The 23854-nt window shown below is 40.4% G+C and overlaps 1 protein-coding gene across 1 annotated transcript in view; it reads right to left on the bottom strand.

Moving 5' to 3' along the window:
* Positions 1–23633, bottom strand: part of GAB1 (GRB2 associated binding protein 1) — a 43175-nt gene extending 19542 nt beyond the window's left edge. Inside the window, exons 1-6 of the mRNA XM_035899189.1 lie at positions 23592–23633; positions 22820–23114; positions 10957–11170; positions 3156–3748; positions 859–944; positions 354–657 (exon numbers count right to left, since the gene is read on the bottom strand). Coding sequence (XP_035755082.1) covers positions 354–657; positions 859–944; positions 3156–3748; positions 10957–11170; positions 22820–23114; positions 23592–23633 — 1534 coding nt within the window. The remainder of the gene's footprint in view (positions 1–353; positions 658–858; positions 945–3155; positions 3749–10956; positions 11171–22819; positions 23115–23591) is intronic.
* Positions 23634–23854: the final 221 nt, after the last annotated feature.

Here is a 23854-nt window from a genome sequence, read left to right as displayed (position 1 = left end):
TTCTACCCAACGCCTTGCATGCTCTCTCTCCATCACAAGTCGGCTAGCTGTCTTCTACGTATAAGGACTAAAATTCACACTTCTCAGTGTTAGCAATTCTGTGTCATTTTTTCATTACTAACTACAGCAATAAAATTTAAACCTGTGCTTGTATTTGGCATTGTTATTGTGATGTTTTAGTACGGTTAAAAATAATCCTAGGATTCCTTTACGCTATGGCTATCTCATACGATAAAAACTATTTTGGTAGGATTTCTAAAAATGAAATGTCATTTCCCACTAATCAGAAGTGGGGAGAGCGATGTTATTTTCTTATACAATAAAAGTAAACTTCTATTGGACATTTTCCTCACCTTTTCTGTCTGGTTTGAGGTTCCGATCCACTGGCGGTGGCTCACATTCTGCAACAGGTACTACCCGTCTGGGAGGGGTCTTTGGACTGGACCTGAAACCCATGTGAGCAGGAGGAGGGACTTGCTTTCCAAATAACGGAAAATCAAACGTGCCTGGTGTCATTGGTACATAGTTTGTTTCCTGGATGGGTTCAGTGAAGCTGCTGGAATGCTGTCGTGGAGGAGAGTTGGGATTCATTGGGACATAATTTTCATCTAGTTCTTCACTTGAAACACTTCCCACTGTCAACATGCTTCTGTTTTTCTAGAATTAACATATATTTCCTTTAACAAAATAAGTTATGCAATCAGCTGTGAATCATATGAGTTTTTTAACCTAATCTACTCAGATTAATATAGTCTACTGAAAAAATGACAAACACCATACAGCTTCCTTTTTTACATGGGAACAAAGAGCATTCAAGCACTGTCACTGGCGCCTCTCATCAGATCAAGTCATACTTACAAAGTGGTTATGGAAGCCCTCCAATGAATTAGATCTGTCATTCGGAAACGTTCGTGGAATATCATAACAGTCTTGAGAACTAATTTCTAAAGAAACAAGAAGAGAAAGTGGCTATTTATCATCCCTGTTCCTGTCACTTGGCATCAGAGTCTGTTGTTATTTACTGTCTGCTTCTGCAAGCATACAAACACACCTCCTGAAGCTGGGGCGCATAGATTTTATCTACATACTTGAGAGGACTGTGTTCACAAACAAACTTAGCACTCCTCAGTCACAACTTACAGCTCTCAATAGGGGCATTTTCCATGGCAAGAAAAGAAAAAGCATTGTTTCCTTTTAAAGCAGCAGCAAAGTCTTCCTTTCAAATAGGCAGGTATAAGAACTTAGTGTAAGAGTGGGTTTTGAGATACTGGGCCCTCATGAAAAACCTATTCTAAAACAAACAGCAGATGTAATTTAGGGTCTGGAGAAAGGTTTTCTGACTGAACGCCCTTCCCTTGGAAAGTACTGATTCTGCAAGATTCAATCTGTTGCAGGAACAGGTGAATCCCTGCTCTCGGCTCCCCAGCGCAGCCTCCAGGGGCTTTCAGTTTGAACAAAATGCTACACAAAAACCTCTCCATTTTCAGGGTCCTGGCTCCTGGCAGTCCCCATTAAGAAGGTCCTCAGTTTTGTGGCTGCTTCTCTGGTGGATGGGGGTGTTTGAGACAGCTCCCGGGTCCCAGGTCCTGCTCACCCGTGCAGGCAACAGGCAGCCTTACCCTGCGACGGGCAAGACAGAAACCGCAGGCAAACTCTGGGTTTCATCCCCACCTTGGCCCAAAAAAAAGCTCTGAAGTTTTTCCAAGACTTCCACCTCAGAGGAAAAATAAACACTTCTGTTATTAAGTGCCAAATTAAAACAGTATTTTCAGAAAGGCTACTTGTCCTGAGGATGACAACCTCAGCTTTAGTGGAGGAGTGCTCACTTAATAAACTTAGCAAAATGAGAGAAGATATGCAAAGCAAAGCAAACAAGGGCCTTTCAGGGTGGTACTGTGTCATTTTAACACACTAACAACCACCAATACTATTACATTTAACCTGCAAAACAAATGACAAACAGGATAATACTATCTGAGCACCTATATGATCACATCCATTCTGTATATTGCCTCCTCTAAAAGCCCTGTCCCCTTCCTCATTTCAGCCTCCCATCCTGCACCTAGGCACAACTCAAACAATTCTCCTACAAAATCCCCTCTAACATCAGCATCAACTCTAACCAGTTTAAAATTTCACTTTAAAAAAAAAAATTAAAAAAAAAATCACACTGTATTGCCCACCGGCCCTCAGGAACCTGAAAAAATGAAGCGCTCAGCCCAAGAGTGGTTAACAAGACTAGAACAACTGCTCTCTTTAACAACAAATAACAGCTTCCCAAAAACTCTACCTCTCACTGCATTTCTCAAGCTCAAATCTGAGAGAATAATAACGGGAACAAAAAAAAAAAAAACCAAAACCAAACCAGGTGGGGAAAAAACCCCAAGAAATACCAGATTCTTTACATAAAAGTAGCTCCACCAGATTTGCTAGGACCCAAAAACCACCCAGTTGCTAAAGGAAAAACAGTAAAAAAAAAAATAAAATGCACTAGCACATCTGGAATACCAACGTTGAGATGACTATAAGGAACAACTTTAATTTTACTTAAAAACTGCAGTATGCATATCTATCACAAGGAGAGAAATAAAGGTCGGTGGCAACGAGCATCAGACAAGGGTCGATCTCAAAGCTCTGGGTATACACCAAGTCCCACTGACCTTTATGAAACACTCTCAGCGTCTGCAGATTTGGACCACTATACGCTGACCTTACTTTGGCCACTCTGAAAGACCGGTAACAGCAGTATTGAGCTCAGCTATATGAGCTTATTAGCAAAAAAAGAAAAAAAAAAAGTTTAGTTCTTTACTGCTGTTTTCTAAAGACGAGTAACACTGTAAACATATCTAGGTCTTCAAATATTTTTAGCTAAGACTGAATGCCACAGTGCAGTATATATCCCTTAGTGATGCTCTGTGCTCTGCTGCTTTGATGGTTTCCTTTAATAATCTTCTCTTTTTCCTCTTTCTTACCTATCTCACGCATTGCGACCACAGACCACTTTGTGAAAGGCTACACACTTGTTTTTTAAAGGCTAGAAATGCCCCTCATATCATTCAGCCCATTCGTAGCATCCATATCACATCATTCACCACAAGATTACATCATTTAACACAAGAATTCTGGAAGAGCAGGAAGAAACACAGAATACTGACCTTTCCGAAAGATATTCAAATCTACAGTTGAAATGGTATTACTGCGTGAGTTTTTAGGGATGCAATAACTACTATCAGTGTCTGAAGCAGTGCGACTAATGCTACATGTTTCCACAGGAGATCGATCTGCAGCGTGGTGAGGTTTTGGTGGCCGAGGTGGAGGAATATCTGGAATAGTCTCCAGTTTTGAAGTCTGAGACAACGTTCCCTCTGGAAAAGTTCGTGGAATCTGATAAGTACCTCCAGGTGTGGGGGGAATGTCATAGCTAATGGAGATGTGTCTCATCTGTGCATCTAATGAAGATGTTGCTGATGGGGTATTGAAAACATGTTGCTCTCCTTCTGCATCAGTCCCAGATGGAGACGCTGCCTTCGGTAAAACATCCTGTGAGTAACTCCTAGGCAGGTTATAAAGGCTGCAGTCTGCCAGTGTCAGTCCAGTACGAGAAGGTGGAGAGTCATAGACACCTTGCTGCTGAAAAAAGCCATTCACAGCATGCTTGCTCGCTGACGGAGCGGGATTTTTGTGGGAGGGCACGTTATCATTGCAGTCTGTTTCAGAAGAGCTGGATTTTGTCGAGTCAGCATGAGATCTACATATAAGATTAAAATGTTAATGAACATATAAAGACAGACAAACATTGCAAATAATAAACATAGCATGTAAAATGTAAACAACTAAAAAGTCTATCAGTCTCTTCCATTTTTTTTTTTTTTAAACGAAATGCAGGAACTCAGTTATTAAACAAACAGTAGCACTTAAGAAGGATCCTAAGCAACTACATACATACAAATCCATGCATGTGAAACAGATAACACAAGTGTGGAGCTTTAGCAGCTAAACAACAAGTTGATGTTTCATAAAGCAAGTGATTTCCACAACACCCACCAATTTGGAACAGCATTTGTTTGGGGGCTGAGGGATTTATTTATTTATTTATTAACCCGTGCTGCAAACCAGCAGCAATTTAATGGCACTGTTAAAGGTAAAAATAATACACTCAATCCTTGGGTTTACAGCACTTGGTAGTTCTAATCAGTATGAAAAAAATATTAGAGGAAAAAATACGACTGCTTGTAACACCCTTAAGTGCATGCCTGAAGTTACCTACTGACCATGTAAAACTGGTTTGAAATACATAAAGGAGAGAGAAATAACAGATAAGAACAGAAATAGGAGGAATATAGCATGCTTTTGCGGGAAAAGAAAAAAATCCATAGGATGTATGTGCAACAGAGTGCTTTTCTCTTGAATCTAAGTTAAGGCAGTGCTGTTAGGTAAAACTGCAGAGTAGTTTACCTTTGATTACTTTGGAAATTCCATCTTTTATGAGAATAGCACTCATTAATACTGGTACTAACTAGCACCAGTAAACTTACATGGAAAGTATACATTGCAATCTTCTTTTTTTTTTGGTAAACCTCCCCAGTTACCTTGCTCCAGACAGAGAAATTCTGACTTCTTGCTTAAATGAAAGTCAAGATAGTGGCAAAATAACAACACAGGTGGAGTTAAGGCGATCCATACACTTTTTGATCAATCACACCATACTTCTATTTTCATTACCACAGTACCATATCATTGTGTTAACTTATACATATGTATGTAAATATTTCAGCATGCATGTGTATCAATGAATAGCTGCTATACTACTCTTACTAAGCTATATCAAGCAACTGGACCATGCAGTTTACAAAACTTCTGAGGAATAAAACACAGAAAAATCAACAGCATGACTACCACAAGTAGCATTTTTTTCCCCTTATTTTAAGAGGCTCTCTACCTCAAAGTGATCACAATCAGAAATTATTATTCAAATTTCAATTTGTCAGTAAGATCGCACAAAACTTTCTTTCTTAAGGGACAGCTGGATTTATCTCCTGGGGTTCTGGTAACCTGAGGAGAAAGGAATCCAGTTTAGCTATTCATTTAGGTTTCCTCTGCAGTCTTTGGAGAAATGGAGACTGTGTGAAACACAATCCATTCTTCTTAGATATCCATCTAAAGCCGATGAATCACTCCCCAAAGTGCCTCTCTGTCAGCTATCAAGGGAACCGACGTGATTAGCTTAGACTGGACATCTGCAGTCAGGAGAAATGCTGTTCACCCAACCAGCTGGTTTTTGTTCTGTCTAACAGCAGAGATACAATCGTCCATCAGTCAGATCGGATGATGAGAGTTCTTCTCCAGGTTTAATTGTATCACCTTTTTCTATTAGCTTGTTCTTAGCGGTTTTTTGGTGTGGGGTTTTTTTATTAGAAAAAGTACACCAATTTTGTTCTGGTTACTGTTTTAAACATAGATTTAAGTCCTATCTCACTGGTCGGAATTGGTTTCTAGGTGACTCTGAACATTAATCTGCATTTAGTTTAACAGACCCCGAAAAAAGAAGAGAATATTCTCATTAAGTATTTATCGTTGGCACAGCCAAGGAAGTGAAACTTCCTATATTCATTACGATGCTGACCATCAAAAACGTGTCTCTTATTTGCTAACACTTTACTTCCTTTGCCTCTAAGCTTCAAAAGTCACTAAAGAACCATTGGAATTTTAAAGCACTTGCAACAAATAGAGTACGTAGGACCGAAGGGCCTACATGAGGTTAGAGAGTACATAATAAATTGTGACTGTGTGCCTAGTTACGCTCTGAGCTTAGCCCCTGCTGCAGCCCTTGCTCTTTACTCAAAGGACTAATTCAGGAGGTCCTCACTTTCTAGATGCACTCTTCTGGTTCTGAGGTATTCAGTCGGACCAAAGACCCAGCAAAAGTCATGTGTGTTTTACACGGCCAAGCATGGCAGGGATGCTGTAAAAATAAAGCGGGCAGTCTAGGGAAGCTGGACACTGACAATCAACTGTAGAACCAAAATTATCAGTTCCAGTCCACTAGGATATACTTTAAAATGAAAAAAAATTTCCAAAACTACAGAAATAAAATATAAACACTACATTTATGTTACAAAACCACGCAGCAGTATATAACCAAAGCTCAAAATGCAACAACAGCACATGTACAATGCCAGTGCTTAAGGATTATCCATCACACGTAAGCAGCAAATGCCATCATTTTTAAATTTAGGAGTTTTTTTGGGTCTACGTGAATGGCTGCTGCTTCTTTCTTGACCACAAGCACTTATGAAAACAGAAGACTTTCAAAAACCATGACACATGAGGCCTGTCATTTGTTTAGCTAATGTCAACAACTTAACATTTCTCATTATAAGAGGGCATTTCTGATTTACTTCACGTTTTTAGAAGTTATCTTTTGGAACCAACTTCTTAGTCTATTGAAATGGTTTTCGAAATATGAATGGGTTGTAACCAATCTGATTTTGCAAGACCAAAAATTTGAAGACAGTCTGAAAGATGGGCCAAGAAAGCAGTTTATGCCAAAATGAAGAAAGAGAATTCAGCCTCTGAAGTTTAACTAGCTTTCAAAAGTCCGTATTATCCAGTGGATCATAAGAACACCATGTACAATTTTGAAAATCTACAAAGCACAGTTGATTCATGTTACCTCAAGGAAACTGATGTTAGGACTAGAGTTCAGGGACAGACTTTACTCCTGCTTTTCCCCCCCCCTCTTAAAAAGGGTTTTGTATGGAGGATGCTTGATGACTTTGTGCTTAAGAAAGTTACTTGAAAATTTTATTTTTTCACCACTCACTTCAGAACAGCTCAACCAAAAAAATCAATTGGCTTAAATATTCCATTAACAATTGGTTATTAAGATAAGTATTAATGGTTTTCACACCTCAGTTCAAAGTAACATCAAAGTTGGATATAACGCAATGAAAACTCCTCACTCTGTAAGCAGAGGATGACTGTGACACGAATTCAGTTTTATGACACGTGGGCATCAAATACCTGAAAAATATGCTAAGTGGCCAAACTAATTCTTACTCTGTGCTAGGGCTGGATGCCTCTTTCCACGTATCAAGAAAAGACAACTGTACAGCCTGTTGACCTACAAGGACCAGACATTGTTGTGGTTTAACCGCAGCCAGCAACTAAGCACTGCATATTAAGATGCACAAAGAGGGGAGTATTAACCCAATAAAAAGCCTGCCTCCACATACTAAAAACTACTTGTTGACAGAGACCCCAGGAAAAAAGTTTTAGAAGTGTTATAGTCTGAGGGGTAATCATCCCATTTTTTAATATGCTGTATTTGGTCTGGCTTGACCACTCATCCTTTCGAGCTGATTCTTTTCCCATCTGCAGGAATCGATATGACCGATGAAATAGAATACGATGAACAAAGTGGCAGCAAAACTGCCCTTGTGTGCCAGCAATCTGGGACAAACAGCAAGCATAGTAAAAATGTGGATAGATAAATAAATAAATAATAAACCAGCTCGATTTCCAGCAAATGGAAGCCAAAGTTACATAGTTTTTCTGTTAAAACTCACAGAACATCATGCAAGACGCATCTCAAACAAACAATATTTTCTTTTCAGGCAAGTTAATGGCTCTGTGATTAATTTCTCACGCACGTTCCAAGAATGGCTACTGTTCACTCACTGCAGTGGAATCTTTTTACTTTCAAAATCTTCTAACAGCAGGTATTCCTGCCCTTCTTCCGAGAGAAAGGGTGACCCTTGGCTGGTTCATAAACACAGGAAAGATGAGGAAGACAGCGTTTAGTATTTCAGTATACCTCTGGAATGAGCCAGAACAATAAGGGTTTTGGAAACAGTCTTTGGCTGCATTTTCTTAGTTAGGATCCAAATAGGAACCTTTAAATCTCACTAAATGCTACAGTTGAACAATACTCTCTTCTCAAGTCAACAGTGATCAGAGCATAAAACTATTTTAGACAAAATACAGCATAATTATTACAGCTGCAAGTGCTGCGTCCAAGATATTCTCACAACAGTACGTGGTGCATTGCATGACACTGTAACAAAGCATTTCAAAATTATTTGTTAGTTCTGAAACACCACAATTCTCAAAAATTTGTAAGATGCAGCTCGGATACTTCCTCTACGTTTCAGAGTTACCCGCCTCACCCAAAAAAGAACCCCAAAGCCTTGAAATAAAATTCAGTGGTTCCCAGGTTATCTATAAAGTAACATGCAAATTTAGAACAGAAAATGTTCCCTCTGCATATCAGCATCTTTAAAGTGTAAAGGGAAAATGTCATAGAAAGAGACTGTTCAAGTAGCAATACCTGCCTATTTAATTACATCTATCAAGCTCTGCACTTTACACGAAGGAAAAAACGTTTTGTGAAATACACAGATAAATTCTTCCAAGTCTGGAAATTAACAGGTAAATGATGCAGTCATTTAATTTTTTTCTTCACCTGTAAGGATGCGGATTGGGGTAGTGCACAGTGTGCCCTCTAACCGGTCATCTTAGTAAGATGCTACACAGATACACAAAGCTCTAATTCCATAGGAAAAGGTCTAGCTACTCTACACTCCAGCCCAAATCCAGCAGAATACCTACTGTACCAGACATGCAATATAAGCAGTCCTTTTAGGTGGAACTGAATCTCTAGCAGAGCTATTATTCTGAATTTTCATTATTACAACCTTCTTAATAAAAGGACATAGCTATTTAGTGATCTTAGTTAAATATAATACACTATGCCAACATAATTTTACAAGTCATCACAATGCCAGTGTTTCGCTGTCTTCAAATATTCCTATAAAAACATCATGTATTTAAACAATCTCTACACTCCCAAAGACTTTGTTCAGTTCTTTCTCAGTTCCCTCAACACTTCATCTCCACTGGACCTTCTGCCTTCCCCAACCCCCAAATACCTTCTTCTCCCATGTCGCCAGTGTCTTCCTCAAGAAATTTTGCAGGCTATTCACGGACTCTGTACCTTGCCACGTTTTGTGCCCCCTTTCATGGTCTCCTCATACTTTACTCCCTCTACTTAATCCACACGTCACACAATGGTGGAAGTCAGGTCAGAAAGCCAATTACACATCCCAACCTTGATCGTTCCCAAAAACATGCTTCAGGTGATGGTGTTAGAAATTCACTCTCTGCCCATCCCTCACAGAAGCAAACAGGCACTCAGACACATTTCTGATAAGCCAGGGCATTGAAATGAAAAGTCAAGATTTCTCTGCCAAGCCGTTCTGGAAACGATACCAAACTTTTTGATAGCTTTTGGCTGGAATGGCGACATACCTCTGGGACACCATCAGCTTCTAAACATCACTGAACACTGAAAACTTTAACACTGATAAGAGACACACTGGGTTTCCCCTTCTGTTGCAGGAGGCTTTGGGGCATGCCGTGCTGCCTGTAACCTGCACATTCCATACTCTGGGGGAACTAAAGGCTCATTCCTCCGTTTTATAAGAAAGATCGTAAAGGGTAAATACTTTTCTACCACGGTAATCATCAGTAAACGGAGCAGGAAACTCCTCAGGCACAACAGAGGAAGATAAAAATGCCAAGGGAGCAGAGAGCACATGGCACAGGTAAAACTGGCAGAGCATCAAGGTGTTGATGAAGAAGGCACCACCACTAAAAGGTATGGCCCTAAGGGAGTATGTGAAATACTCATGAAAACGCTTTCAAAGGAAGCTTTCCTCAGCTTTCCATGTACTGGTCTGCAATCACAAAAAGAATATACCATTTTGTTCATTTGTCTGGAAATAACCCAGCAGATTTTATATTAAATTACTGCAGAAAAGCAGCTTGCCACAGAGATTTATAAGGTTCTCCCACAGAAGACTCAAGGTTGGAAGGGACCTCTGGAGATTATCTGGTCCAGCTCTTCCAATACCTCTAAGCAAAGCCAACTTCCAAGTCAGGTGAGACTCCTTAGGAACTTGTCCAGTCAAGTGAGTTTGTGATTTTTTATTTTTTTATTTTTTTTACATCTCAGAGGACAGAATTTCCACTAAGTCCCTGGGCAGCCTGCTCCAGGGACGGGCACCATGATCCTTAGCAGTATTTCCCAGGTAGATACCATAAATATCATACCCTCCCATGCAAGAGGTGCTGTACATCTATTTAAGTTAGAAGTAGCAGTTGGAGAAATAAATATACATTTAATTCAGTAGAATTTCTCAATTCTTTCCTTAAAATGTCCTATTGCACACTTCTTTGGAGAATTGACTGTGTGGGTTCTCCTTATTCAGTAACAATTAAGGCTTATTTGAGCTTGTTTTTAAATATCTGTTATTTGGAAAAAGTTAAAATTCAGGATACAGAAATGAAGTGGTTTAAGTCTTCTGCATCCTCAGTAATCATAAAATAATTATCTTTTACTCTTGCCTGAAAGTCTGAGCCATGTTAGTAATAGTCAACAAATACCATTCGAGGATTGCCATGTTCAGTGATGTGGTAACCTGGCAAGCGATAATAAATATCAGCGTGCTTTACTGATTCCCTTCCATAAAAGCTTTAACTGGCAAAACTGGGACACCAAATACCAGAAGGGAGAAAGGCTAAATTTTTCCAGCTTTTTCCTCGACTGAACTAAACACACCAGATTGTGCCTAAAGAAAGGGTACTTCTCCGCTCTGTGCCATGCATTGGAAGTTACAACGAAATGCTTGGATCACTGCATTTATCTGACGCTTCATATCAACATTTGCTTTTGCAGAATGCCATATAGGTCTAGCGCTGATCAAACAACTTAATACTCTGCTGCAAATGTTCAAGCATAGAAAGAAAAGCAGCAAAAGTTACAGGCAGCTTCCCCCTGCAGATTATGTGCATCTGAATGTTCGATGACTTGGCAATAAAAAAAAAAGTGCTTTTAGCACAAACATTCTTGGCCTATAATACAAATAAGTGTTATTAAGAAAAAAGGTCACTTACCTCATAGGTTCAGGTTTTTTACTTTGACAGTTTATTAGCAGTAGGTAGTCTTGAGGATCTTCTTGACCAGAGGAAGACTCCAGTGGGGGGATGTTAATAAGCTGGTAAGGAGGAGGTAGGGAAGATTCTGCTTGCATGGAAGGTGGTGAAGTGTTGATGGGCAAGGGTAACTCAGCAGATGGTTGTAAAGAACTGACCGGTGGCTTCACAGCATCTGCAAACATAGAAGCATTCTTTTTACAATGAGGAAATAGTCTTACAATACTACCAAAGAAATGTATTAACAGAAGATGAAAAAAGTCAGGGGTTTTAATTCAAATTAGTAAAATCAGCGGACATAAGAACATCTGGATATTAACATTTGTTTCACAGTATTTAAATTTATATATAAATCTTTATAATAGCTTCATATTTTTTCAAACTGTAATCAATTTCTTAAGTATGCCTTGGAAATAGAGGTTGTGCCTTATTTAATGACTTATGTAACCTGTTTTCTGGTCACAGAAAGAACAAAGATGCTGACAGCTGCAGTAAGACAGCTAACAACACAAATCTGTTGTTTTAATCAAGAGCAGACAAAGGCCCATAGGTTATTACTTGAATATGGTAACCTGAGTCAGCACTTGCACATATTCGTCCCTTTTTGACCAAGGTCACTTCAACATTTGAGATTAGTCACTGGTCAAGAACTGGCCTCTCTCAAGATCTGAAAAGCAACAGGAAAAACACTGCTTTTGCAATGGAAGATCCCTTACGACTATAAAAATGCAGAGGTACAATAGGTACCATGTTCCACTAAGCCCCCTCATTACATACCCCAACTTTTTATTTTAGTGCAGTAAATGAAGTAGTTGTGGTTTGTTGTTGTTTGGTTTGGGTTTTTTGCAGGGAAGAGAGAGGAGATGTTGGGTTTGGTGGTTTGTGTGTTTTTGTTTTTTTTAAATAACCTTGTCTTTATAATTCTTATCCACTTCCTATTCACGTATATTCTAGGAATAACTTCTTTTTTCCTTCCACATACATGTATCCTGACTATTAAATTATCTGTGAGACTGGAAAATATTGACCCTGTCAAACATTAAACAACCATTTAACTTTTTCATTGTTTTAATGATACATTGACTAAGAACAACACAATTAAGCAAATTGTTCCTCAATTATCAAGGCTCCCTTGTACTTGCAACTCATTGTACATTCCAATTTGCACATTCCAAGAATGGACGCTGATTATTAGCATTGTTTAAATGAACATATTATTATCCAATGCAGACTGTTCCTGTTAGGCATACAGGCCAGCTATGCACTACAAAGTAAATTCATCCAGCTTCTGCTTCCCAGCACTATCCTGGGAAGAACCAGATGAGCAGACCAGAACATAGCCCTCCTGCTTGCAGTTCTGCGTACACTAGGTGCAAGCCATTGAGACGTGGAAATAGGAACAGCATTACTTGCTTTGAACTCCCATGGAACTTACACAGGCTCAGAAATTAAATCCCACCACACCCATGTGGGTGGAAGAAGTCTAGGTATATGAAAATTCCTCAACTCAACCTACCTGAAAAGGTAGGATAACCTACAAAAAAGTTGTTATAAAAGGTTGTGCCTGACCTATCCATCAAACTAGTTAGCAGAACAAAGGCAAAACCTGACTGCACCCAGTGATCACACACACAAAAATAAAATGGTTTCTTTACTACATGCTAAAATGTTAAAGTAGGAATAACTTTATATTACTTAAGACTTTCAAGAGCTTGAAGGAGCCTATCTGAGGCACCTACTGATACTTCTTCATTCCCTTAATGTTGGGGTTCAATAGCAGGAAGAGAAGTGCCTGAATGGACCTACCAGGCATGTGATTCTTGCTCTCAGAAAAAAGGCAGGGGGAGAAAGGACAAGCAGCTCTCTGTTGTGTCCCCTCCAGAACTAAGGAATGCAAGTAAATTTATGCACAAGTAAGAGCGGAGAAGAAAGGTTTCCTGCCAGATACACCATCATTCTTTGGCCACGCTGACAGACAAGATCCTTCAGTGTACCACAATCTCCACCCCTGTTCCTGGTCCCTGACTACCCACGACCTTCATGTCATTAGATCTGCTTGGTGCCAAGTTCACACAAGGGGAAAAAAGAAATCAAACAGGGCCTCCCTGCAGCTTCCAGGGAAGATGGGTGTGTCAATTAGACCACAGGTAGTCAGGAGAGCTCAACAGGTATTATAGTATAGCATGCCTACGTGAGGCTGATGCATTTAAACAAACCACACAACTAACATTCCCAGGAAGAGTAACAAGACCCCAGGGTAACTTTCCAGGGAAAACTAAAATCAAGAAGCTTGAAAGAGGACCAATGATCCACCAAGTTTGGAGAAAGAAAGAGTTACTTTCTTGGGGGAGTAAGAAAAAAGCACGTCTGTGAAAGAAGAAGTTAAAGGGTGGCTATAACTTGTCACTAGTGAAAGGAGGCAAGGTGGTGAAGACCATTAGGCTAAAGACACTGACTTGGACCTGTAGTCTCTGAAGCCCACAATGCCTCCTCTGATGGTGGCCTGCTGCGGACAGGCTGAGCCCAAGCAGCAAGGCAAGCCTGCCATGCTGCCCGCGGCTTCGGGGCACCCCAGCGCAAGAGCCTGCATCCACAGCCTGCGCAGCCCAGCCTCTGACACACTTTTCTCTGAATTTGTCCTACCCCTTTTGAATACATTTATATTTTTGACCTCTACCTACCATCCTGTGGCAGTGAGCTCCACACCATGTGTGGCATGAAAAAAACCCCACAATTCCTTTTATTTTAAGCCTGCTGCCTGATAACTTCAGCTCCCGTCTTCAGAGAAACAGTAAACAATTGCCTCCTATTCATAATCCCCGTTCGAACGTTACACAACTTTGTCACAGCTTTACTGAGTTGGTGCTGCTTAATTTTTCTTGGCACAGCAGCCATTTCATTTGCAGATCTGGCTTCCCTTCACCCTCACCTTTCCTAGCTCTACTAATTCCTTCCTGAGAAGGAAAACCAACTATTGCATAAAATGCACAAAAAAATAGCGCTTAGTGATTTACCGACATAGCAGTAACTCATTCTGTTCCTGTCCTAACCATTTGCCTTTTGACTGTTACCGAGTATTAAAGGTGACACTGACCAACTGTCCAGAAGGTTCATGATCTCTTCTCTGAGCAAGGATTTGGAGCCCATTAATATCAATGGGTTGTTCAGGATACTTTTCTTGTGACGAGCTGCCTCGTTTATTTTGACACAAATACTACCTGACAAAATCCCTGAGTCGTCCTATAGATCCATCATGGGATTTTTTTTTGTGTGTGTGGTTTGGTTGGGATTTTTTTCTGCAGTGGATAGAGCAGTAAACTATTAAAACACCAACTTCCTGATCTGAAATTCATCCTCATACAGGCATTTTGTATGTGTTAAATAGCGTACGCTAATGCCTGATTTAAAGAGCAACTGAACTTGGTCTAAAGCACTTCACTGCTGGGCTACTTCTTATTTGCTTTACGCTTTCAAGCCATTACAAATTTGACTATGAGGAAAACAGTAATATTAACAACTGTCATCACTAAGCAAATGGATGCTGTTTGCCTATCTGCACTCTCTCAAATGGTCTCTTCAGCCACGTACTTCAGAAGCTGATAGGAAGGAAGGAGCTTCTCCCAGCAGCCTATTGCTATTTCAAAGAGTACAATCACCAACTTGCTCTGCTCTGGACTAGCAGAATCTTAGGGAAGGGGTCATCTGCACACCAAAGAGCGCTGTAAGTCATTTGGTTCGTTCCCAGAGCTCAGACACTCCGACTGCTTTGAAATAACTGGGAGCTGGAAAAACATCCAGAATATTTAACATGCAAATGAGCGTAACAAGAATCCTATTTTGTTTTTATAATTCCTGCATTCAGTATAGCTAGAACAAGCAGCTTTCTCAAAACAGGGCAAGAGTTATCTTTTCTCACTTGGTTTGTTAAGAGCAGTTAGAGGCATCATCTTTGCTAGAATTTATACTTTCTTCCTCATAACCATTTCTGTATTTGCCTCACTAACAAAACAATCATAAATTAATGAGGTAAAAAGAATATTTTCTAAACAATAACAAAAAAAGGCTCCCCTCTCTTCCTTCTTAACAATATATAGTTTCTTCATTCCACTTGTTCCTATATCTGTGCCTTATGAACAATCTAGAAGATTTGAGTGTGGGAGTTTGCATTTAGGGTTGGTTATGTTTTGTTTTTAATGAGAGCAAAAATTAAATTGTTTTCTATGTTATGATATATAGTCTCTTAATATTCTAATTATGTAAATACTTGAAATGTTCTCATCATGAACAAAACGCAGAAGCCTCATTACAGCAAGCATTTCTTTAAATGTCAAAACTGCAGTCAAAGTAAGAAAATGCATTCTTTGTAGACCGTAGGTAGCAAGACTAAAATAGAAATGGGGTTTTCCCATTGTAACAGTGAATCAGCAACAGATATGCAATAACACCATTCTACTATTCTTCCAAGATGTTTCATTCCATTCATTTACTATGATGCAGCTGTTGTCATTAAAACAACCAATGACCAACAAAATATTGGAGTAATAACCTTGAACAAAAATCTACAGATAAAACAGTGGCAGCCATAATAAAAAAACAGCTTCACTTTAATCCTTAAAAGGACTTGGTTTTTGGTTTGGTTTTTTGGTTGGTTTTGGGTTTGTTTCTTTTTTTAATTAAGTCTGTTAAGTCATTATCGTGCTGCTTAACGTAATGAGGTACATCCTGAAACACATTGCTGGAGTTTCCTCTAGTGTTGGCTTCTACGTGGTCTCAAGTGAAAGATCTGAGAATCAAGGGGCCACATGTGTGCACGCAGAGAGCGCACGCGTGCGTATGCCAACGGGCACAGCCAAACAAGTACTTTCTTTATTCGCATCCTTAACTCAATGGACATGAGCCAGATCCAGCCCAGAAGATGCATGGACACGTCTGGCTTTGGTTTCTAGCATTAAGTGATCAGCGCACCATCAATATGAAATCTATGCAGTGAGCCTCAATTCTGACCATTTCTGCTATACCCAGAGAAAATCCTTTTACGAAATGCACAGGAACTTTCTATTAGTTTGCTTTCTTAGTTTAATATAATATCAACGTACCTCTCTTTTTCTGAAGATAAAGATGACACCCTATTTAAAGCACACTAACTAAGAACTCAGCAGTTTTTCATTGTATGTTGTGCTCAGGACAACCCTGCCTCCTGCACCCGAACCAGAAGCATGACTGACTGTTCCAAGTCATTTTAAAAGCCGGGTAGATGAGGTGCTTAGGTGAGGGGTCTGGAGCACAAGTCATACGAGGAACGGCTGAGGGAACTGGGGTTGTTTAGTCTGGAGAAGAGGAGGCTGAGGGGAGACCTGATCGCCCTCTACAGCTACCTGAAAGGAGGCTGTAGTGAGGAGGGGGTCGGCCTCTTCTCTCTGGTAACAGATGATAGGACGAGGGGGAATGGTTTGAAGCTGCGTCAGGGCAGGTTGAGGTTAGATATTAGGAAAAAATTCTTCACTGAAAGGGTTGTCAGGCTCTGGAATGGGCTGCCCAGGGAGGTGGTAGAGTCCCCATCCTTGGAGGTATTTAAAAGAAGGATAGATGAGGTGCTTAGGGATATAGTTTAGTGGTGGGATGGCAGGGTTAGGTTAACGGTTGGACTCGATGATCTTAAAGGTCTTTTCCAACCAAAGCGATTCTATGATTCTATGGTTTAGTGGTGGGATGGCAGGGTTAGGTTAACGGTTGGACTTGATGATCTTAAAGGTCTTTTCCAACCTAAATGATTCTATGATTCTAAGTTCCAATTGCATGTTGAAGTTTCCGGCTTTCGGAGCTCACATCTAAAATTTAGTACTTACTAGCTGCAGTTCGTGTGTAATTTTAAGCTGCAATTTTAAAATTTGAAAATACCAAAAGCATTTCCACTCAGAATTTCTTCCCACCTGCAATTTTCTTTTGACGACTTAATTCAAAAGTGGGGGGGGTGGGGGTGTGAAGAAACATCTCTAGCCTGTTCTATCCGTCTTCAGACAGCACACACGCTGCGTGATGCAGGAAAATTAACCAAGGAGATTACCTTCTGTAGGTGCCCGTGAAGAGAAACACTGCAGCCCACCACGTTAAAAGGTTTGGGGTTTTTTCCCCCCTCACCAAAAAGGCCCGGAGCCCTCCTCGGCAGAGCAGGCCGCTGCAGGGCACGCCCCCCCGGGGGGGCTGCGGCGGGCTGCCGGGAGCCACAGGCCCCCCCGCGCTTCCCAAGGGGCTCCCAGCGCCTCAGGAACCACCTCGCGGCACCTCGCGGCTCGAGAACCGGCCACCTGCGGAACAGTTCTCCAACGCACCCTTCTGCAATCCCCTTCTCCTAGCAACTCGCCAAGCGACGTTAACGCCACAAGAGGTGTCTGGCAGGAACCAGGGAAAATGAAGTTATTTACCTAGGCCTATTAGATTCAGTTTGTTTTTCCCTCAGGGCAGCGTGGAATCACCTTCCAGATGAATTTGTCACATGCAACTGGCAGCATAGGATAATAAGCCCAAACACTCAAAATTAAGATTCTGACTGCGCTCCTGACAGTAAATTATATCCTCTTATTATACATGTTTTTTTCCTCACATACTTGTAAGGGAAGACCTACCATTGCAGATTTTGTGCTCTATTCAGCACCATCTCACCTCATCATCATCTGAAGTCGAAGACATCTTAGTCTATTCCGCTGTCTTCTCTTTCTCCTTTGAATAACAGGCAATGATTACCTCAGCTTCACCTCCCTTTACTCAGCTCTTTAGCCACTAGCTACCACCTCCACCAAACCTGTTATGCCCAATCTCAGGCCCTTCTCTGGTCCCGCTTCTTCTAATTTCATTATTCCTCTGCAATTTTGCCAGATGGAATCTTGCAACCCTGACAGCCTCCTTCACAGCCTATCCGCACCTTCCTCTCAGCAATTCCACCCTCAAAAAACCCCGTGTTTGTACATCTCAGTGGCCATTATCCCCCACCTTTACTTCCTCAAAAGCAATCAAAAAAGCTTCTACAAGAAGAGATGCCCTTGTGCCACTGTTCCTTCTAAACCTCCTGCCCCACTTCTAAGACAACAGAACCACAGTCCTTAGCCAGGGGTTTCCCTCCTAATGCTTAACTCGGTCCTTTCTTGCTATTCCTTACTGTACTCCAGGTCACCAGTCGCTCATCCTCCTGGCATGTCATCTTTGAGCTGACTTTCCTTCTAGTTAATCACATCCAGGAGATACAAAAATTCTCAACTCACCATTAAGTACATCTCTCTATGGTGCAACTTTGTTGCAAAGACTTTTTTTATAAGCTTATTACTCTGTCACTGGACTTCCCTCTATGCTCTCCTAGAGCCTTCCTCCCTTCATCTAAAAGCTCGTGCTACTTCTCCTTGCTTTTGAGCCCTTGCATGACTTAGCCTCTAATATTCATCAAATGCTAGTGAGACAGTGAGTGTGATTTGCCAAGTGCGCCAGCCCCCATCACCCACTTATTAAAGCTGTCAAAGGAGAACATTTTTTATTTCTTACAGGCAGGCCCTTCATGCAGGAAGGGCACCCTAAACATCTCTAATGCCTGCTGTTTATTTATCAAAGACCCCCGTGAAGATTTCTTCTTGAGAATCGCAGAGTTCAACAACAGTCCAACAGCTGAAGCACTAAGACCACTTATCTGTCAGAAGGGTCAAAACCACCTTATTTGCTTTCACTTCGTCCCATGCCTCTGCTGCTACATTGATGTCTCTCACTGCAGATCGCAAGTTCTTAGTGGCAGAGCCCATTTTCTGTTCCACGCTTGAGTTATGAGGCAGCACAGGGGTATCCTGTTGGACTAGATGACCTCTTGGGGTCCCTTCCAACCCAAAACATTCTATGATTCTATGATTCTATCCCGATGTGAGATGGAGCCCTCCAACCCAGCGCAGCCGCAGTGGCGCCTGACCATGCAGCAGCATCAGAGCGAATACAAGAAGTCAGGATCAGAAGGTGGAGATACGTTCACCCTGCCAGCCACTGATATTGCACCCAAGCTATGATCAACCCGCAGCGCATGTATTATCAGAACACAAGTTTAAAAAAAAAAAAAAAAGGTTATCTGAAAATAATTTTACTGTTCAAAATGCAGAAGGCACGAGAGGCGTACACCAGATAGCAGCTGCCTGCACAGAAATCCTGCAGATTTTGAAAGCGTTGTACGTGAAGCAAGCTGTAGCTCTCCCAAAGCACAGTCCTTAGGATGGCAGAAACTTTCTTTACCACATGCAATTATTTGTGTAAATGTAATTGTAGATTTCAACGTCTTGTTCTTCCCTTTTCTTTTTTTCTTCTGCTTTACTTTGTTATTTCTTCTGGTTTACTTTGTTATTGCTATCTTCATTCAAATGAACACATGCAAGTAACATGTTTGCATATAGTAAGATTATTTCCTCCTTCCCCTGCTCTGCCAAGCACGCAATTCACTAAATTACAGAAACATGGAGCTGGATCACGTATAAAACATTCATCACAGATGTCTACTGAATTCTAGGGAAGGCCTTTCACAGCCTGTGCCTAAGTATCCTTAGAAGGTTTTTCTCTATCATTATATCGCTCACTGAAAGAGAAACAAATTACTTCTCTCTTCAGATAACAACTCATCCATGTCCTGCTTACCACAGCTTTTTATGCTTTGAAAGTCAGCTCTTCCCTCAGTATTTTCTTCTCAGGAAAACTAAACCCTTCAACTTTTCTCCTCATCGATCACTTTTAAAAATCCAGTTCCTCTGTTTCTACTGCTCTTTAAACATTTATTCTCATCTTTCTGGAAGCTCAGGCCACAGTATTTTGGCCGAGGTCTCCACAGCACCAGGCCGAGGAGAAGAGTCACTTCCCATGTCCATTTAGTCTCTCCATCCCAGAAGGTCTCTCACTGAAGCTCAAAGTGCACAAACCACTGGCAACACATTTTTGCTTATGGTTACATTTTGACCTCTAAATGACCTATTATATTATGACCTTACAGAGAAAATATGAATGTTAAAAGTGCAGTATGAAACTTGGTGGTAAACCTAAAACCCGTGCTCACGTGCAGCTCCCTCCACCTTTGCACATGCAGTTCAAGAAGAAAGATGCTATAGAAACAAATATTTTACAGCTTTCATTTGAAAACCAGAAGCATTAGCTGAAGAAAACATTAAAAGCACCCAAAAATTTCTTTACAAAAGTAGATTTAGCTTATTTAAAAAAAAAACTTCATGTTTTGTGCCTTTTTCTAAGTTTAAAAGACCTAAATCACTGTAAACCCTTCCTTAAAAGAAAGTCCCTACAAAAAGCCATATACTGTAACTGCAATGTAATCATTACAGATTACACTATACTGTGATGCAATCAGAAAGTTGGAGACTCAATGGCTTGTAAATATGACTAAAGAACATATGACTGAAGAACATCTATTCAGTCCAAATACAAATGTAACATCGCAGATCTCCAGAATGAACAGATTTCATGTGCGTAAATCAACTTCCAGTTGGAAGGTCACAACAAAGCATTGGGTAGTTAGAAATTACTGTGAATACTAATTTTTAAGAAAAGGAATAAAAGAACACACAAACTTTGCACCATTGGAATTTCTGAGTCTTCACTAAGTATGAAAGGAGCAGCTCAGAGCTAGTCTGAAGTGATCTTTATTTTTTGGTGCCTCCACAGTTATGATTAATTCTTTCTACCTCATTCCTCCCAACATGAAAACAACTCCATATTTGTTTTCTAGTAACACTAACCACCACCATCTCATAATTTTTTTCTTTGTAAATCCAAGGAGGCAATTGGACTGGGTGTCCAAACACACAACAGCAGGAGCAAAGAGGCCAGTGGTCCCCCCAGTCCTTGATCAAGCACAGGATACCAGTGACAGGCCTCTCATAACAAGACCCTTAACCAGTCTGGCAAGAGACATTTTGTCCAGCTTCAAAGAAAACTATCTTCGGTTCCATAGGCTAAAGGGAAGGTTGGTTATGCTCCATACAACCTCTTTTTGTTTAGTTCCATACTAAAATAATAGTACTTTTTTATTGTCTGCGGTGAACTTCAACCCATTCTTTAACCTCCCAAAATAAACTGCAGATTAACACAGATTTTATGAAGCACATTTACGACTTGTTCTTCCTTTAGTTGGAAGATTTGTCTCGTAAAAATAAGAACTTGGCAATCAACTCAGCAACTGATCTTCCCATTTTCCAATTCCTCCTCTACGCACTGCAAGACTTTTACTAAACCCATAAAACACACAGTACTGTCAACTCTCAGTTATGTAAAGTAAAGGTATTGGGATAATCCAGACAAAGCTAAAATGCCAAAGATGAAACATGCAATGAGAGTGTAATAGGGATTAGTTGCTGATACAACTAACTGAAGCAAAAACCAGTTTTGGTCCAAACAGCCAGTGAGGGCTTAATTAGTTCCCTCCACATTCATAGCATTCTTCATCTTCAGTTCAACAGAAGATGTAACATCAACAGAAAATTAAGGACCAGCAATACACCAGCTCTCAGCAAGGGCAGGCCTCATGGCTTTGAGGGGACCCTACCTCTCCATCCACACAACGGGCACATGCTCCTTTGCGATCTCATATATGCAAGAGCTGCCAGGTAAACACACTTCCTCCTTGCTTCCCAGATTCCTGGTTTGTCCCCAGAACCAACGGTTTCTGAGCGCCTCCTGCCCATGGGTACACTGGTGCACCAGTGCGTTATCCACTGAAAAGCAACCACCTGCCCACCTCTCTCCCATACGTAACAGATGCCTGGCAAGCTGAATACTGAATCACACTGCAATCGCTCTTAGAAACGTCCTGTGGGTGGTCTCGGTTGTGTTCAGGATATCATAAAAACACGCTGGAACTGTCAAAACAAGTACCTTTCACTGAATTTGCTATTAGAGTGGCAATTCAGAGACAAAGTTTTCCTGACAAAGTTTTAGTTCAAAACTGCAATAAGGAGAAAGAAAAGGGCTCCTCTTCAGAAAGCAACAATATTTTCCAGTCATTTTTGAAGATTTGGCTGGAGTAGAAGACATGCAAGCTCTTTTTTCCCTACCTCCCTCAATCTAGAATCCTACAAAAAACGGCTCTAATTCTAGCCCCTTCAGTCAGGCATGCTTTATTTATAACCCTATTAACCACTCCTATTTAATCTTTTCTTGGGACTGTGCACAGAGCTACAGCAAGTCATGCAACCCACTAATCTCCACAAGGAATAAATAAATAAATAAGGATGGATTCAGGACAAGCAATGGCCACAAGGTATTTGTAGGAATTAAACACACCATCCTGCTTCCTACAAGCTGTTTTCATACAATGTCTATTTTGGTAGGATTAGAGCTGGATGGTGGAGAACTCGAAGTTATTTTTGTTTGTTTCAGCCGGGTTGTTTTTTTTTTTTCTCCAAGTCGCAAAGCAGACAGCAAAATGATAATATTAGAAGCCTGACATTTTGCACTCACTCCTGTTTGCATAACCATACGTTTTTATACCAAATGGGATTCCTTTGATGATTATGATGATCTTCTGTTTTGCATTATTTTACCTAAGGTTTTTTTTCTATACTCTCAAGACCTAACACCATGCAAAACAGAAGAGCATCATCCAAGTTCTATGGCACACTTGATTTGTAAGAAATTCTTAATATCTCCCTCTGTTCTGCTTACTTTTTTCAGGGTTAACAAGGAAGTTTTATAGCCAATGCATACAAGTTTTAAAGCATATGCCAGCTAAAGATAGTCATCTGAACTTTGAAACATTCTTCGCATGTAGGCATCACACTTTCTCAGAAAAACCAACAGAACTTACCCTCATCTGTAGGGTTGAACCCACAGATATCACAGATACATCGAACCCACTTATTCATCTCCTCCTCGCTGTCTGCTACCAAATAGAAAACTCTGTCTATAGTGTTGATATCAAAAATATAACTGTTTTCAAACTCTTTTTTGTTGAACGTTAATCCAGCATCCACTTGTTGACATAAATTTAAGTCAATAATACGGATAGGCTTCTTGGCATGGTCATTTTTGTAGTATTCCAATACATCTGGATCCCCCGTTAAACGGCCACTGCGAAGCACAAACCATCTTCTCTTCCATGCCTGAAAATTGAAGAGAAAAAAAGGGGGAAAAATTAGAAGGAAGAAATCATACTTTAAGAATGTTACCTTTTGTGTATGGTTTCAACCTGGTTTGAACCAAGTAATAAGTAGTTCAATTAAAATTTTAAGAGATTACATACCAGTTACCTACATTTAACACAATCTATTTATGTATTGTTACAGCAGTGGACTAGAGGATTAGTGAATTTGTATTTTAAAAGTATTGGAGCTTTGTTTTTAAGTAGGGGACATAAAATTAAATCACTGTTTACAAAATGAGAAACACTGAATCCAGTAAAGAAAAAGGGGAGGACCAGGAAAGGGCAAAAACACACACACAAAAAACTTCTGAAGGAAGCTGACGTAGGCATGGGGAAGGCAAAATAAAATTTATCTTTAAGTGCACCACAGTGTCTCGTTTCCAGTATCTGCCGCTTCGGGCTGATGCATTTTAACTCTTAAGTTTTTCACTGATACCCAGCAATAGTGACCTGCATTTAAAGAACAGACGACGCCCATATCGTACACTCGCCTCCATGTTAGGGGAACTCTGCACTCAGAACCTCATAGTATTGCTTCATTAGTACTGCTTGCAGAAAAAGAGCTACATTATTATTTTTGAAACCATTAGAGATGGGGATGGAGAAGAATGTCCAAACGTTATAGCTTTACTGCATAAAAACAGTCTCTCTGGAAGGTACATCCATAGAAGAAATACATTTCACAACCTGACACTTGTT

The sequence above is a fragment of the Egretta garzetta genome, unplaced genomic scaffold (assembly GCF_000687185.1).
Source record: "Egretta garzetta isolate BGI_Z169 unplaced genomic scaffold, ASM68718v1 scaffold258, whole genome shotgun sequence".
In the NCBI taxonomy this organism is placed as follows: domain Eukaryota; kingdom Metazoa; phylum Chordata; class Aves; order Pelecaniformes; family Ardeidae; genus Egretta; species Egretta garzetta.
The sequence above is the reverse complement of the archived record's forward strand: the minus strand, read 5'-3'. Positions and strand labels throughout refer to the sequence as shown.